The sequence below is a fragment of the Lepidochelys kempii genome, chromosome 6, assembly GCF_965140265.1.
Source record: "Lepidochelys kempii isolate rLepKem1 chromosome 6, rLepKem1.hap2, whole genome shotgun sequence".
In the NCBI taxonomy this organism is placed as follows: Eukaryota; Metazoa; Chordata; order Testudines; family Cheloniidae; genus Lepidochelys; species Lepidochelys kempii.
In genome coordinates this window covers 31,289,255-31,305,124 of record NC_133261.1, presented here as the reverse complement: position 1 = coordinate 31,305,124, position 15,870 = coordinate 31,289,255, and the positions used below count along the sequence as shown (strand labels likewise).

Here is a 15,870-nt window from a genome sequence, read left to right as displayed (position 1 = left end):
GGCACCTTTAGTCGCTGCCCAAGCTTTTAGAGTTCAACCTGGAGAAACCCATGAGACAAGCCTGCTGTCTCTTACTGCTCTGAGGGAAGGCTCCTTTCCTGGCACTCCTTCCCAGAATGCCCTGCTACAGCCTACAATTCCCATGGTCCTCTCTAGAAAGTCTTGGCTCTGGGCTGATCTGGGAATAGCACTATGCTGGGCCTGTAGCAAACAACATTATAAGAATAAGTAGCATTTCTAATGTTTTAGAAAGGGTTATTTCTGACATTTTAACAAGTGTACAAATCATAGTCATAAGCTTTTTGTTTAGGGATATGTTAATCTCATTTTTCTATGTGATAGGATATTACCACGTGGTGATTGCCTCTGTAAAGGGCATTGGGCCCAGCCCTGCCTGTGTCATAATCTATTGCCTCCCAACCTGAGAAGGTGGGGTGGGGACTAATGAGGCTAGGTGAGAGCTTGATGAACTCCTGGATGTCAAATGGTACGTTTACCCTGCACCTTATGGGTACCTGTACACTGTGAAAACAGACTCATGACAGTAAGTCTCAGAGCCAGGGCCAACTGACTCGGGCTCTTAGGGCTTGTGCTATGGGTCTAAAAATAGCAGCATAGGTGTTTGGGCTGTCGCTGGAGCCTGGGCTCTGGCTGAGGGGGCAGCGTTTGTTCCATGGGGGCTCCGTGCAAAGTTCAATTCCGGGGCCTCTACCTCCCTGGAGGACGCCATTTTGTTGAGCAAAATGGCATCCTCTGAACAGCGTGGTCTCCCATGTATTGTATGTGTGAGGTCACAGTGTATGGAGCACACCATTTTTCTCAACAAAACTGGCATCCTCTGCACAGGTAGGACAGGTTCTGGCTCCACTGTAGCCGTATTTGTCACCATGGACAAGTAACTGAGTCACCATGTCAGGTCCCCTGCAATTACATGGAATGCAGGTGCCTAATGCAGCCATTGGAGAGGGTCTTGGAGCCCAAATTCCAGACTGAGGCTGAATGTCCACATGGCTAATTTTAGCCCTGTAGCACAAGCCCCAGAGCCTGTCAGTTGACTCGCTGCTGAGGGTTTATTTTTACAATGTAGACATATCCTAAGCATGGGCTCTGACTCAGGTTTGAGCCCAAGTCCCCATGCCGTCCACACACAAATCGGTCTGATTTGGGTCAGCAAGCACTATGGATCCAAGTTCTGCTAAGGGATAGGTCAGAGCCCGAGTCCCATTGTGACTTGGATCCAAGCCCTGTCATTTTGCAATATGGACACAGCTCAAGCCATAGAACCAAATCAGACAGTCTGCATAGTGCAGTATGGACACGTTAGCATGGCAATGAGACCTGAGTCCAGAAATTGTAAATACAGGTTTCCAATGCAGTGTGAATGCTCAAGTATGGGTTTGGAAGCACCAGGGCCACAAGCCTGGATCCCACTGACCCAGATTTACAATGAAGTGTAGACATAGCCTGTAAGGGCTGAGAGAACTAAATGTATGTCTATGCTGCACCCCGTGGCAGTGAGTCTGAGGGCTTGTCTACACTTATGTGTTATAGCACCCCCCTGAGCGCAGCAAGTCTAAGCGCTTTAAAGTGCTAGTGTAGACAGGCTACGAGCACTGTGTTTACAAACGCAGGCATGTCTATCAGACTTATTAACAGTGAAAAAGACACAAAATTCAAATGGGATGGGTTTTTTGTGGCTGAGTGGACGATCAGTATTTTGCCAAGGTTTTTAAATAGTACCTCTTTCTTTCAATTTGTGAGGGTGAGATCAAAGCAACAATTGTGGCAACTCTAAAACGAAGTGATGGTAAAATAAATATCATAATCAAATTAATAATTCAGTTATTGACCAAATGAATAACCTGAATAAATATTTAGTAAATATTTTGCATGTTGGATCTTCACATCAAGTTTTGGAGCTTTCCTCATGATACGGGATTTCTTATAGGTGCCGAGGAGCCTGTTTTTAAAATATTTCTCTCTCTCTCTCTCTCTCTTTCTTGGCATGGTGATTCATGGTTATTCAGGGTGGGTGGGTGTGTGTGTGGGGGGGAATTCCCTCCTTTTTTTTTTTACTAAGGTTTTCTTTTCAGTTTCAAGTTGCTTCAATGCTTTCCCATTAATTTTCATGGTCCACCCTTCTCATTTCTGGATTGTACAATGCTAAGTACTTAGAGCTAGTCTTGTCTGGCTGGGGAGGTAGCCCTGTGTGTCTGATTGTTTCACCTCCCTGCAATGAGGTGTAGCTGAATGCTGCAGCACAAATTATGAGCACAGGTTTATATACACAAATACATAAACTCATAACCACAGTTTGTATACGTATCTTATAATAACCAACAGGTTCAGCACATTACAGGTTTTCATACGAGACCTTGCTTGACATATTTAAACACAGTAATATTGTATACAACCAGTTGATTCAATTGCACATTCTTTGGGATTCAGACCCCAGAACTCCTTTTGGGGTGTCTAGACCCTAAGTGTCACAAATGAAGAAATATCAAAACAAAAACAAAACAAAAGACACCCCAACTCTGTAGCATTTCTTCAATCAGCCACTGCATTCAAGTGGATTAAGCAGTTTTCTTGTTTGATTAAGAAAATTTTCCAATTGCAAAATCCAGATTTGCTAAAGTCCATAGCAGCTCCCATTCCACCAGCATCGCCAGGCTGTGCATACAGCCTACAAGAAAACAAAAGGCCTTTTCAGCTTTAATAGAAATGGTACTCACAATCCTGTTGCCAGCCAATCTAGGGGGTTCTCTTTGACTGCAGTTATGTCACAGACAGTGGACAGCTCATCTAAGGTTTCTTCTGGATGCTACAGGAGCATTCCAGTTCTAGTCAGCCTATCCATGCTCTCTTACACACTCCAAAAGGACCTTTCTCCTCTCTCTCAGTTGGAAAGGAACTCTGTCCTCTCCTCTTCCCCCCTCCAAACTGGTAGGCAGGGTCTGGTTGTAGAAACTCCAGCACAGAGCCCTATGTCCCCCCTTTCTGCTTCATATACTTTGGATGCCTCCCTGCAGATGCAGTTTCTGTACACACTTTCTTACTGGTATCTTTTATTATAGCAGCAACATAATGCAGTCACCACACTCACTTAACTGAAACACAGTCAATAACACATCCTTCGTGGGCTACTGGAATTGTGACTACAACTCTGGGCCTTAGGACTACAATCATTCATCTGAGGAAACTCAGAAACTGAGGGAAAAAAACTGGAACACATCTTATTTCTACAGGAGAGGTGGGGAAAGAGATTTCCAGGGGGGCAGTGACCTCTCATGTGCGCCTCCCCTTAGCTACAGGGCTGATGCTTCTGTCTTCCTCCAGCAATCTAGGGGTGCACTAAGTGATAGGTATTATATACAGGACATTTTTAAATAATTGCCATGCATCTTGGCTTTGGTAAAAATTCTAAGACTAACAGTAGTAATTAATCTATTTACAAATCATTGCCATGTAAATATCAGGGACAAATGATAATCACCACCACAGTGAGCTTTGTTTAGAGAAACCTTATACAGGAATATAATCACAGGTTTCTCCCCCTAACTGGGTGCAACCACCATTCTCCTCACACTACCCAGGACATGTTGTTGCTGGTGATCGCACCAAATGGAGTTGAAATTCCCGATTTACACATATTTCTTAAACCAGTGAGTCTATGGAATGTTAATATTCAAGAATAATGGACAGGTGTGCTGGGCTTTGGGGTTTTTTTGCAGGTGGGTGTACTTTGAGTATTGACTAAATGGTAACTAAACTGGTGCATTATTTTTCCATAACAACCTCCCACATTTTTTGAGCCATTTCTCTAGGTTTGGACTATTTTTCGTCTCGCAGAGAGAGGCTATCAGTAGCCTAGCAGCTACAAAATTCCTTCATGTCTCTTTGGGTGACTCTTTCTGCCAGGCATTACACTTTTGTCGGGGTAGGGCTTTGGGCGATGGGGTGGGCAGGTGGAAGCTGGTGGGTCAGTGCTTTTAAAAACAAGGAAGTCCCAGCTTTTAGTGTTTGCGTGGGGGTCACACAAACGCAAAGCCAGAAAATGACCGGTCTTTCCTTGTACAAAGTACACGCTACGCGGCGTGCCAGCTCCGATCCCATCCCCAGGCTTCATGCACCGCGCCCTTCTTGGGGCCAAGGATACCAGAGAGAGAAAGTAAAAGCGAACCAACGTCCCTTTGCCATCCAGACGCGCAGCGCTCAGGCCCGGGGCAGACGGAGCAGAGCGACCGCCGCCCCCGGGCTGGGTCGGCCGCGGGCCATGGCGTGGGCAGGGGGCTCCGCTGGGCAGCGGTGCCTGCTGCTCCTGGGTCTCGGCGGCCTGCTCCAGCTGGCAGGTGAACGAGCGCTCGGCCGGGGGCGGCCGGGGGGAGGTCCTCGGGCCACAGCGATGGGGGCGGCCCCGGTACAGAATCGGGCCAAGCTGCGGGTGCCCCCGGGCCAAGGGGTATGGGTGGGGGGCGGGTGTAGCGCCCAGTGTCCCCGGCGTCCTGAGCCTGCAGCGGGGTGGGATGGGGAAGGGTTTTGAGGGGCTCCCCCCTCTCATTGCAGGGGTCAGTTTGCCTGGCCCAGCTGGTGTCTTGGGTTTAATTCTGTAACTGCTCAGTGTTCCGATTCCCCGGCTGGGCCCGGCCTCCCCCAAACTCCCTCGCCTGTTTACCAATCCGATCTGGCCTCTCCCTGGGGCTCAGGGGTTATCCGGGGCCTGGCTGTTTGTTTAAACCAGACGTTTAATATTTAACTTACAAAGGAAAAGGAGTACTTGTGGCACCTTAGAGACTAACCAATTTATTTGAGCATAAGCTCAAGTAAGGTGCCACAAGTCCTCCTTTTCTTTTTGGGAATACAGACTAACACAGCTGTTACTCTGAAATTTACAAAGGGCCGTTTGTTTAAAATGTCACAACTGGAGGCTGAGTCCGGTGGGGAGGTGATGCTAGGGAGTCAGTGACAATCCCCACGCTGACTGGTACCAGAGCAGTTCTTTTCACTCTGTTTATTAATTAGAGTTTGAGTGTTAGGTCTAACATAATTGGATCTCAAGCCAGGACCAGCCTAAACTCCCCCTGTATTTTCAATGGCCTAGCCTCTGCTGTACTTCCTGTTCCATACGCTAGGGCTGTGCTGCTGTCTGCTATTAGTCAGCTGCCCTTAACCCCCAAGTTGGCTACATGGTGAGCAAAGTGATTCCCCTCTATCAGTAATTTGTACAATCAGCTGTTCTTAAATTAGTTAAAAACACATTGGGACTTATTTAGATGAACTGGACTTACATTTTGCATTTAAAGACTGATCTTGCAATGCAAAATTGCCCTTATTCAAAGAGTGCAGCTGACATAAATGAGCCTCAGCGTTCTTTCACAAATTTTAGCACAGCTCATTGTGCAAACTTTTTATTTATATATAAATAAAAAATAAGTTGGTTGGACTGGAGCCTGGGACAAGCTATTGCCACTTAAGCGGCATACCACTAGGCTGGTACTCTTTTTAAGTAGGCAAGAGCACATGAAGGATTGCAATAGCAACACACTTGTGCTGGTCTGTTGCTGTGTTGACTGTTCAAGATGGAAACACTCAATTCAGGAGAAAAAAAAGAAGACAGTATCTGTCTACCTCCCTTCTAGTAGATTCAGATTTTCTGACTATGATTTACCCTCCATGCCAGTGCATAGCACCCTTTAAGTCGCGGCCGGAGTCCTGGGGTAGCAGCAGGAGCTGGGAGCCTCAGGGCTTGGCAGCAATTTAAAGGGCCCCAGGTTGTGGACCTTTAAATCACTGCTGGAGCCCTGGGGTAGCGCTGGTGGCAGTGGCCGGGAGCCCCGGGCCCTTTAAATCACTGCTGGGCCATGCTGAAGGACAGGCTAGGGGAGTCTGACCCCAGCCCCGCCCCTTCCACCCCATGCCCCGCCCCTTCTGGTTGAGCCATCCCCCCACCTTGCTCAGGATCCTGTCCGCCCTGCATACCGGTAAGTCCCTTAAATTACTTTCACTCCTGGAATCAGTTATTCTCCCACCTAACTCAAGGCTCTCGGTTCTTTATTCAAAGGCTAATTTTAAAAAAAAGCAATGTAAGTTTACATTTTTAGAAATTTCACCAAAATAAAGGACATATAGAATAAAACAAAGAGAAGTTTTGTAAAAGTATAGACCCAAGCAAGACCCCAAACCTACACAGTGTAATTGCTTCTTAATCCATAAAAAACTGAAATTTCAGGAAGTATAAACAACAAAATACTTGGGTTGCTAGACCATGCTGAAGCCTGTGCCAAAAACCCAAGCAGAAGCCCTTCAGGGAGTCTGGGTATGTACTCTTGTTGCTGACCCATGCTGAAGGCCATGCCAACATATCTACACTTCACTGTTATCCATGCTCTAGCTAGCTTAAAGCTACCACAGGTATGCTTACATGTGCTACAATCACATTTTTCATTTGGAGTGCAGACATACCCTGCATGACTACTAAAATAGGCTTGTAAACGGATGCCAGCTGTTTCTGTGGGACCAGATCCTTAGGGCTGGTTATGCAGAAGAAATGGATGGGGTGACCCCTCACTGCCATATAAACTGGGATTTATCCCACAACAGTTGGATCAGTGCAGGAACATCTCACTCCTTCTTCACAGAAGCAAGTTGGGGAAGTGTTTGGGAAGGGAAGAGGAGCTCACATAAATCAACTTTGTGCCTCTCTAATGAGCTCCCAATATCCCGGTTCCTCTCCATTACTTGGGCTGCAGTATCACACAGCCACCTGCTGTGGTATGGAGGATGGGACCAAGATCTCTGTATTCTAAAATATTTTTCTTTTTCTTTTGTTTTGTAATATCCTTCTACTTCTCCACCTCATCACCTCCTCTGGCTGCCAGCTCCCTTTCACTGCTGTCAGCTGAAAGGGCTGCGTTAGGGGAGAACATCCCTTTTTAAGTTCCTTTGGAGGCTGTGGGAAGAAAGAAGAAACCAACCCACTATCACACACATCATGGCGCTATAAATTTGCAGTGCCTTGCTGATATCTTACTTCCACCACTACCACCAGGGTGCAGGAATCATTCTGCCTCTGTGTAGGGGTGCAGATGAATTAATTGGTCACCCATTAGGGAGGGGTTTCCCCCTCCACATCTGCTGAAGTTGCCTCCATAACTGTACAGTGCAGTTGGGCTGCTTAAGTATGGTGAGGTGATTCCCCACTGCTTCAAGATTCTGCAGTAATAATTAAATTCTTGAGACCACCATTAGGCCTCCTATGGTCTGTACAGGTCTTGTCAATGCAATGAGTACAGTAAGAAAGTGATACAACCTCCATTCTCCCCTGGTAACCTTCCTCACGCTCAGCACATGCCATCTCTTGTCATCTCTCCACTCTATGGAGTGTTATACAACGATTCCTGAAGGTCCTGGTATGTGAGCAGTCAAACTGCCTGAGCTCAAGAAGTTGAAAATCAACAACACTGAACCAAATCTGAATGCACCAGACTTAGGGGGAGATCACCCATTTGAGAGACTGATGTTGCAGTTCTCTATATTATTTGGTGATGCTGCATTACATCGTCCTGTGTGTACAGAATGCAGGAAATACAGAATGCAGCAAATAGAGACAAGAGCAGATATGTACCCGAATGGAAACAGTGTCCCCAAGCAGGCCCATAGGCAGCCATGCAAAAAATGTGTATAGGGAGACACCTTTTCTTTTACTGTTGTCATGTAGACATGCCCAAGATTGAGATCATTTTGGAGATCCTGGAGTTCTTCCCTGGCTATTTTGAAATAGCCTATGGAAGTCTGACACATTTCCAAAGATAGATTTTATGCAAGAATCTATCTGTATTTATTATTCATCTGTCTCCCCAAAGGGAAGGGAGAATTTTTTATTTCAGAAGGTGGAGGAAGCTACCAGGGAGAGGCTGATCTAGATTAGATTTTGACAAATAGGGAATAACTGGTTGAGAATCTGAAAGTGGAAGGCAGCTTGGGTGAAAGTGATCATGAAATAATAGAGTTTATGATTCTAAGGGTATGGCTACACTTGCAGATGCAGAGTGCTTTGAGTTAAACCAGCCTTTGTAGAGTGCAGTAGGGAAAGCGCTGCAATCTGTCCACACTGACATCTTCAAGCACACTGACGTGGCCACTTTTGCGACACTTGCAGCGGCATTGGGAGCATTGCATTATGGGCAGCTATCCCAGCATGCAATTTACTGCTACGTGCTTTTCAAATGGGGGTGTGGTGGGGTGGAGTGCAAGAGAGAGTGTGTTGTGTGTATGTGGGGGGGAGAGAGAGTGGGCTTTTGGGGGGCTGAAAGCATGTCAGCGTGCTGTCTCGTAAGTTCAGACAGCAGCAGACCTCCCCCTCCTCCCCGCCTCTCTCTCTCTCTCACACACAGACAGCATTCCACAGTAACGGCTTGCTTTGTCTCCGAGCCGGCTGTCAGAAACGGAGCTTTCAAAGGAATATCCGCATTCCTAGGCGAGTTCAAAACAATGAGAAGAGTGGACACTTGACTTAAGGGGATTATGGGACGTTTCTGGAGGTTGATCAGAGCGCAGTAATGCAACACCTCCTTCACACTGACGCCCGGGTGTTTCAGCCACTACACAACAAGTGTTAATCTTCTCGCCAAGATGGAGTACCAGCAGCGCTGTAGCCGTAAAGTCAGAGTGCTCTATCTGCCTTGCCAGTGTCGACGGGTAGTGAGCTAGGGCACCCAGGGCTGCTTTAATGCGCTCTAACTCACAAGTGTAGCCAAGCCCTAAGGAATGGTAGGAGGGAAAACAGCAGAATAAAGATCATGGATTTCAAGAAGACAGACTTTAGCAAACTCAGAGTTGGTAGGTAGGATCCCATGGGAAAAAAGTCTAAGGGATAAACAGTTTGAGAGAGTTGACAATTTTTCAGAGAGACATAACTTAGGGCACAAGAGCAAACTATCCCACTGCATAGGAAAGATAGGAAGTATGGCAAGAGACCATCCTGGCTTAACCAGGACAACTTCATTAGTCTCAAAATCAAAAAGGAGTCCTACAAAAAGTGGAAACTCAGTCAAATTACAAAGGATGTATAAAAAACAAAACAAAACACACAACACAAGCATGTCAGGATAAAATTAGAAGGACCACAGCACAAAATTAGATTAAAATAGGTAGAGACATAAAGGATAACAAGAAAACATTCTACAAATACATCCGAAGCAAGAGGAAGACCAAGGACAGGGGAAAGAGTGGGGAATGAGGGGGGAAGACAACAACAAAAAATGTGGAAATGGTGGAAGTGCTAAATGCTTTTTTTGTTTCAGTTTTCACCAGAAAGGTTAGTAGCAATTGGACTTCTAACACAGTGAATGCCAGTGAAAATGAGGTATGATCTGAGGCTAAAACAGGAAAAGAACAAGTGAAAAATTACTTAGACAAGTTAGATGTTTTCATGTCAGCAAGGCCTGATGAAATACATCCTAGAATACTCAAGGAGCTGCCTGAGGAGATATCAGAGACATTAGCGATTATCTTTGAACACTCATGGAAGATGGGAGAAATTCCAGAGAGCTAAAAGATGGCAAATATAGTGCCAATCTATAAAAATGGGAATAAGGACAACCTGGGGAATTACAGATCAGTCATCTTAACTTCAGTACCCAGCAAGATAATGGAGCAGATAATTAAGCAATGAATTTGCAAACACCTAGAAGATAACTAAATAACAGTCAGTATGGATTTGGCAAGAACAAATCGTATCAAACCAATATAATAGTTTTCTTTGACAGAGTAACAAGCCTTGTGGATGGGGGAAAGTGGTATATGTGGTATATCTTGACTTTAGTAGGATTTTTGATACTGTCTCACATGACATTCTCATAAACAAACTAGGGAAATATAGCCTAGATGGAGCTATAATAAGGTGGGTGCATAACTGGCACGAAAACCATTCCTAGAGAGAAAAGGAGTACTTGTGGCACCTTAGAGACTAACAAATTTATTTGAGCATAAGCTTTCGTGAGCTTCATCGGATGCATCTGATGAAGTGAGCTGTAGCTCACGAAAGCTTATGCTCAAATAAATGTTCGTCTCTAAGGTACCACAAGTACTCCTTTTCTTTTTGCGAATACAGACTAACACGGCTGCTACTCTGAAACCATTCCTAGAGAGGAGTTATCAAGGTTCACAGTCATGCTGCAAGGGCATATTGAGTGGGGTCCTGCAGGGATCGGTCCTTGGTCCAGTTCTGTTCAATATCTTCATCAATGATTTACATAATGGCATAGAGAGTACACTTATAAAGTTTGTGGACAATAACAACCTCGGAGGGGTTGCAAGTGCTTTGGAGGATACGATTAAAATTCAAAATGATCTGGACAAAGTGGAGAAATGGTCTGAAGTAAATAGTATGAAATTCAATAAGGACAAATGCAAAGTACTCCATTTAGGAAGGAACAATCAGTTGCACACATACAAAATGGGAAATGTCTGCTTAGGAAGGAGTACGGCAGATAGGGGTCTGGGGGTCATTGTGGATCACAAGCTAAATATGAGTCAACAGTGTAACACTGTTGCAAAAAAAGCATCATTCTGGGATGTGTTAGCAGGGGTGTTGTAAGCAAGACACAAGAAGTAATTCTTCCACTCTACTCTGTGCTGATTAGGCCTCAACTGGAGTGGTGTGTCCAGTTCTGGATGCCACATTTCAGGAAAAATGTGGACATATTGGAGAAAGTCCAGAGGAGAGCAACAAAAATGATTAAAGGTCTAAAAAACATGACCTATGAAGAAAGATTGAAAAACATGAGTTTGTGTAGTCTGGAGAAGACAAGACTGAAGGGGCATGATAAGTTTTCAAGTATATAAAAGGTGCTTACAAGGAGGAGGGTGAAAAGTTGTTCTCCTTAACCTTGAGGATAGGACAAGAAGCAATGGGCTTAAATTGAGGCAAGGGAGGTTTAGATTGGACATTGCGAAAAGCTTCCTGTCAGGGTAGTTAAGCACAGGAACAAATTGCTGAGGGAGGTTGGGGAATGTCTGTCTTTGGAGGTCAAGAACAGGTGAGACCAGTGGTTCTGAACTTATTTACCATTGTGGGCCGCATATGCAGCACTCTATGTGTTATGTGGGCTGCATCCACACAATATATAAACTACCTGTATGGCCCTGAGGATGTCACATGGACCACAGCTGTGTGCTGATTGGGCCACAAGTGGCTTGCGGGCCGCGGGTTGAGAACTACTGGGTTAGACAAACACCTGTCAGGAATGGTTTAGTTATTACTTATTATCAGTCCCCTTAAGTGCAGGGGACTGAACTATTGAGGTCCCTTCCTAGTCTTACACTTCTATAATTCTATGACAAGGAATTGGTGGTGTTGTGTCCCTCTTCCCCTCACCCCAGTGGCGATGGGGACCCAGCAGCACAGATTTTCCTTTAGAGAAGATGCACAAGTGGCTTCTGACTGGGACACTGAGTCTAGTGTTGAGGGCGCTAGCCTGGGACTCAACTGGGTTAAGTTCTCCACTCCACAACAGACTTCGTGCTTGGCCATGGGCAAGTCATTCAGTCTCTCTGTGCGTCATATCCCAATGGGTAAATTGGGGATAATAGCACTTCCCTACCTCACAGGGCTACTGTGAGGATAAAATACATAAGAGAGTCTGAGGTGCTCAGCAATTATGATAAGGGTCCATATAAATGATTATGATAGGGTCCATATAAATACCTGGGATGGATGGATGGATACATAGAATGCACATTTCTCTTCCATTAGGTGCTGCTGTAGTTTTACCACAAAGCTCCAGTGTATTACATGTAATATGCAGTGTATTCACTTCTAAAGTTCTTCCTGCACTGTAGTTCCTAAGGACCAGGGCCACCCAACTAGCCTGTGTTATCTCTATTATTTCATTCAAATAAAAGCAAAAATTGTTATTCATAAAGCCATTATCAATTTAGAAAGGAAAGCTTTCATTAGATTTCCATTGAGACAGGTTACAGAGGATTATGGGTCAGGAAACAGGCTACTAAAATACCAAATGATCCTTCAGCCAAATAACTGCGTTAAAAGGAACCTTGCCTTTAGGATGTATTGCTCAAAATATATACTTTCTGTTTTTGAAGAAACTCTTCAAGTGCTGATGGGAAGCACCCCACAAATAGTGTCACTGAATGATAACATCTCCATACCATGCAAGATCTCTGGGTACAGTACAGCAGAACTGGATCTCAAGAATGTGGGAGTTACCTGGTATCTTAAGACTCCGAGAGCAGACCAAAAAGAGGAAGTATTCACATTTCTTATTGGAGACCATACTCCCCATAGAAATGGGGCCAGTATGTCTGACAGTGACCTGAGAAGAGGAAATGCTGCACTCTCTCTCCCACAGATACAGTTTAAGGAAGCGGGAACATATACCTGCCAAGTTACTGTCACCCCTTTTGATGCTCAGGGAACAGCTGTTTTAGAGGTAGTTGGTAAGTGATTTTATTGTAGAATTTTTTTCATATTGTATCCTGGGGACTTGAAGGCAGATTATTTGAATATGGGAGTCCATTTTAGGGTACTAGTTTCCTCTCCCCACGGAGCCCCTGTGGAGGAGTGGGAATTGCATGATATAAGTGGAATAACCCAAGAAATTGGGTAAGTTGTGCTGCCAGTAATGATGGCAGGAGTTTGGTGAGCACACCTGCCCTGGGAATGTATATGTGGATTGGCAGTCTTCATCTTTGGGGTTTGTCCTGGTATTTTCTATATATCTCCATCTTAGTTGCCTTGGAGAGGGCACAATCCCTGTTCTCTATTCACTGTCGCTTTCCTTGCTACAAGCAGAGAACACTGCAGCTCATTTTCCCCTGCAACATCTCCACAGTGGTATCAGTCTAAATATTCCCCTTCCATGATTTTTTTGCAGATGAGGGGAAATGTGGATCTAAATAAGCCTGTTTGTCATAATTGCTAAGGTTCTAGCTAGATAAGGTTTTCATTATCCAAACCTTAGTCTTGCAGTGGCATTTTCACTAGTCAGAAATGCTGTAAATCTGAGACACTATTATTCTCTCTCTATAAATTTTTTTTAGAAATAGCAGAGAATAACAAAACTGCCAAGGTCCTAATGAACATTAGTGCTGTTTATCATCCAAGTAATATTCCCTACGGCAGTCATATTTCCGGGGAAAAATGACTCATTTAGGGAAAAAAGATGAAACATTGCACATATCAGACATTTAGGTAATATGTGTGTTACAACAAAAGTAACATTATTAAAGTGTCACCATAGCTATGACTATAACCGTAATCTAACTTTTTTCTCCATACAGCTCAACCAACTGTCAGCCTGTCTCCAAAGGAAGTTACAATAGAAAGCGACAAGGAGAAGACTCTGTCATGTGAAGTCAATAAGTTCTATCCAAATTCGGTTGACATTAAGTGGATGAAGATTTCAAAGAATAATCAGGACAGTAGCATAACAGCAGAGGATATCTGCACAGGAGCCTCTGTAGAAAATGAAGATGGCACATTTAATGTCACTAGTAAATTAAGGCTGCAACCGTCTTTGCAAGATAATGGAAATGTCTACAGATGTATTGTGAGTCACAAAACATTTTCTGCCAAGTTACTTCTCAATAGCATCTTGACTGTCACAGGTATCCATCCCCTTTAAGGTCTTATCTCTTTTCTTTTGATATGTCATGTGTTCCAGAATGCTGTGGCTAGACCTCTTTTGAAGGAATTTAAACCATGTCAACCTTTTGCTATCCCTGGGGTGCAGTGATATCAGGTGTCACTTAGGAGAGACAGCGGGGCAGGAGAACTGGCCATGCAATGACACTCAAAGAAACAGCTGTGGAATGGGAGGACTGGCAAAGCAGCCCAGGAGTGCCAGTCTGCAAAAAGAAGAGGTTGAAATATGTTGGTGCCACGGACACCTTTGGATATTAGAGCTGTTCCAGGTGCACCATTTTAGTGGCGTGTATTTTTGGTGGTAGGTCAGGCTAACAACATTTTGGTGCCTCTCTAAGCTCACTGAGTTGATCCAGACTTGTCTTTAACAAAAGGCTGTTTTTGACTCTACAATACATTGCAACACTTTTTTGTGGTCTTCATCCGTGAAGGTTTGCAAATATGTAATGTTTGAAGTGGGCGTTTCAGTACTCTTAGTGGTCTCTTATTACAACCTTTGGAAGCTCTGATCTGATACAGCAAAACATACCTGGCAGTTATTCTGTGGTCTCTTTTGTAGTTCAGTGGGTTATAATTTTAGGCCTACTTTAACTTTTCTGTGACATTTCAAATATTCAACAAGGAAATGAAGGAGTGGATATGTTTCACTAAATTCTTTGATTTGAGCAAGTTTAGGATTATCAGATTTTTTTTTTCATTCACAGCCCCCAGGTCCGATTCAAGCATTTTAATTGGAGCTGTCATTGGAACAATAATAGCCTGTATTATTGTGCTCAGTTTGGGAGTTTTCGTGTACAATAAGTGTTTTAAGAAAAGTAAGTAGTTTTAAAGGTGCACTGTGCTAATGAAATCCTAATGGAAACTAATAAACTTAGAATTCAGATATTCACAAGAGCTAACACTAGTGGACAAACTAACAACAATCAGTACCTCAGAATGCTCTTTAGCCACCCATCGGTTAACTGAAGGTTAGTCAAATGTCCCAAAAGCAGGGCACGCCATTGCTTTTTGTTCCCCTGCTTATTCAACCCCCATTTTCACTGAATCCTTCACTGCCTCTGAAGCCCTTTGGGAAAAAATTAGGTATTATTTTGTATTTGACTAGAACATTTTAAACAAATTGGAACATGATAGGTATTAAACAGGAGAAGTGACAGGCTTGGTAAGAAATGCTCTGCTTTCATATACTGTCACAAAAGGATTTGCTCTTAAAGTTGCCTTTTATTGGTTTAGTAAGTGAGAGTGTCATTCTGAATTCTTCCATACAAACACAACATCAGTAGTAACTGGAATTAACTTAAAGTGATAACTTTTAACAATATGATCTATTTTTTTAGTACTAACTGTACAGAAAAAATACTGATACATAAAAAGGGAGATGTAACCCTTGCTCAGATACCCCTTTATTGAGAAAGATTTATGTGAAAGACTAAAAATTTGAGGACTGTATGTATCTGACCATATAGTCACTTATCTACTAAGGATTGTGGAGAAGAAACAACAATTGGGGCATTTGAATCAAGGGAATTCAACCATATGGTATATTTAAAAATTCAGCATTGGTAAAGATAGTTAATGTTGGTAAGCACAATGCTTTAGCATACAGAAATACAGTGTAACTTATGCAGCAGAGATAGAAAAATTGCAGTTCACCTTTTAGTGTCATTCTTCCCAGCATGGTGCATTGTGCAACTAACTTACATATTTTCATATTTTATTGCAGTTCCACCAACAATAATGGTATTCATAGGGAATGTGGAAATGAAGCATTTAGAAGACACTTCTTTGTATTGTCAATTTTCTGGCTTTCGTCCAAAACCTATAACTGTAGCTTTTTTTCTGAAAAAGTATCTACAAAAAGAAAAGGAGAAAATTTACTGTTGGAACAGTGAAAAGGATGACATCCAGCAAGATGGGGAAAGTGCTGCTCTCCTGACTAAGTCAAAGAATTTTCAGTTTCAGATATACTTGAAGTCACTAGATAATGGCACTTATGAAGTTCCATGCATCATTCATATATCTCCAAACGTGCATGAGCTAGATAAGGCAGAACTTTCTCTTGAAATCATACACGAGGCCCTTCAGCAACATCCGGCTATTGAAACAACAACACTGAAGGTCATAGGTAAGCAAAGTGCTTTGCAGTACGCAAAGTTTAGCTTCTTCAAGTTCAGTTACTGTCTGAATTAAGAACATAAGAACTG

At 43.6% G+C, this 15,870-nt stretch overlaps 1 protein-coding gene and 1 long non-coding RNA gene across 7 annotated transcripts in view; one reads left to right on the top strand and one right to left on the bottom strand.

Annotated features, from left to right (window-relative positions):
- The first annotated feature begins 4,043 nt into the window (after positions 1-4,043).
- The window catches only part of NCR3LG1 (natural killer cell cytotoxicity receptor 3 ligand 1), a 32,999-nt gene continuing 21,172 nt past the window's right edge, over positions 4,044-15,870 (top strand). For 3 of the 6 annotated variants that reach the window (XM_073347382.1, XM_073347378.1, XM_073347381.1), the window contains exons 1-5: positions 4,044-4,352; positions 12,106-12,459; positions 13,303-13,629; positions 14,371-14,481; positions 15,390-15,791. In XM_073347382.1, the coding sequence (XP_073203483.1) occupies positions 4,058-4,352; positions 12,106-12,459; positions 13,303-13,629; positions 14,371-14,481; positions 15,390-15,791 (1,489 nt within the window). In that variant the 5' untranslated portion in view covers positions 4,044-4,057. Of the gene's footprint in view, positions 4,353-5,340; positions 5,982-12,105; positions 12,460-13,302; positions 13,630-14,370; positions 14,482-15,389; positions 15,792-15,870 lie in introns of those variants that run through there. The other 3 variants (XM_073347380.1, XM_073347379.1, XM_073347383.1) reach the window with 3 other exon arrangements.
- LOC140912650 (uncharacterized) overlaps positions 15,159-15,870 on the bottom strand; it is a 56,051-nt gene continuing 55,339 nt past the window's right edge. The window contains exon 3 of the long non-coding RNA XR_012159332.1: positions 15,159-15,517. This is a non-coding gene — a long non-coding RNA (uncharacterized lncRNA). The remainder of the gene's footprint in view (positions 15,518-15,870) is intronic.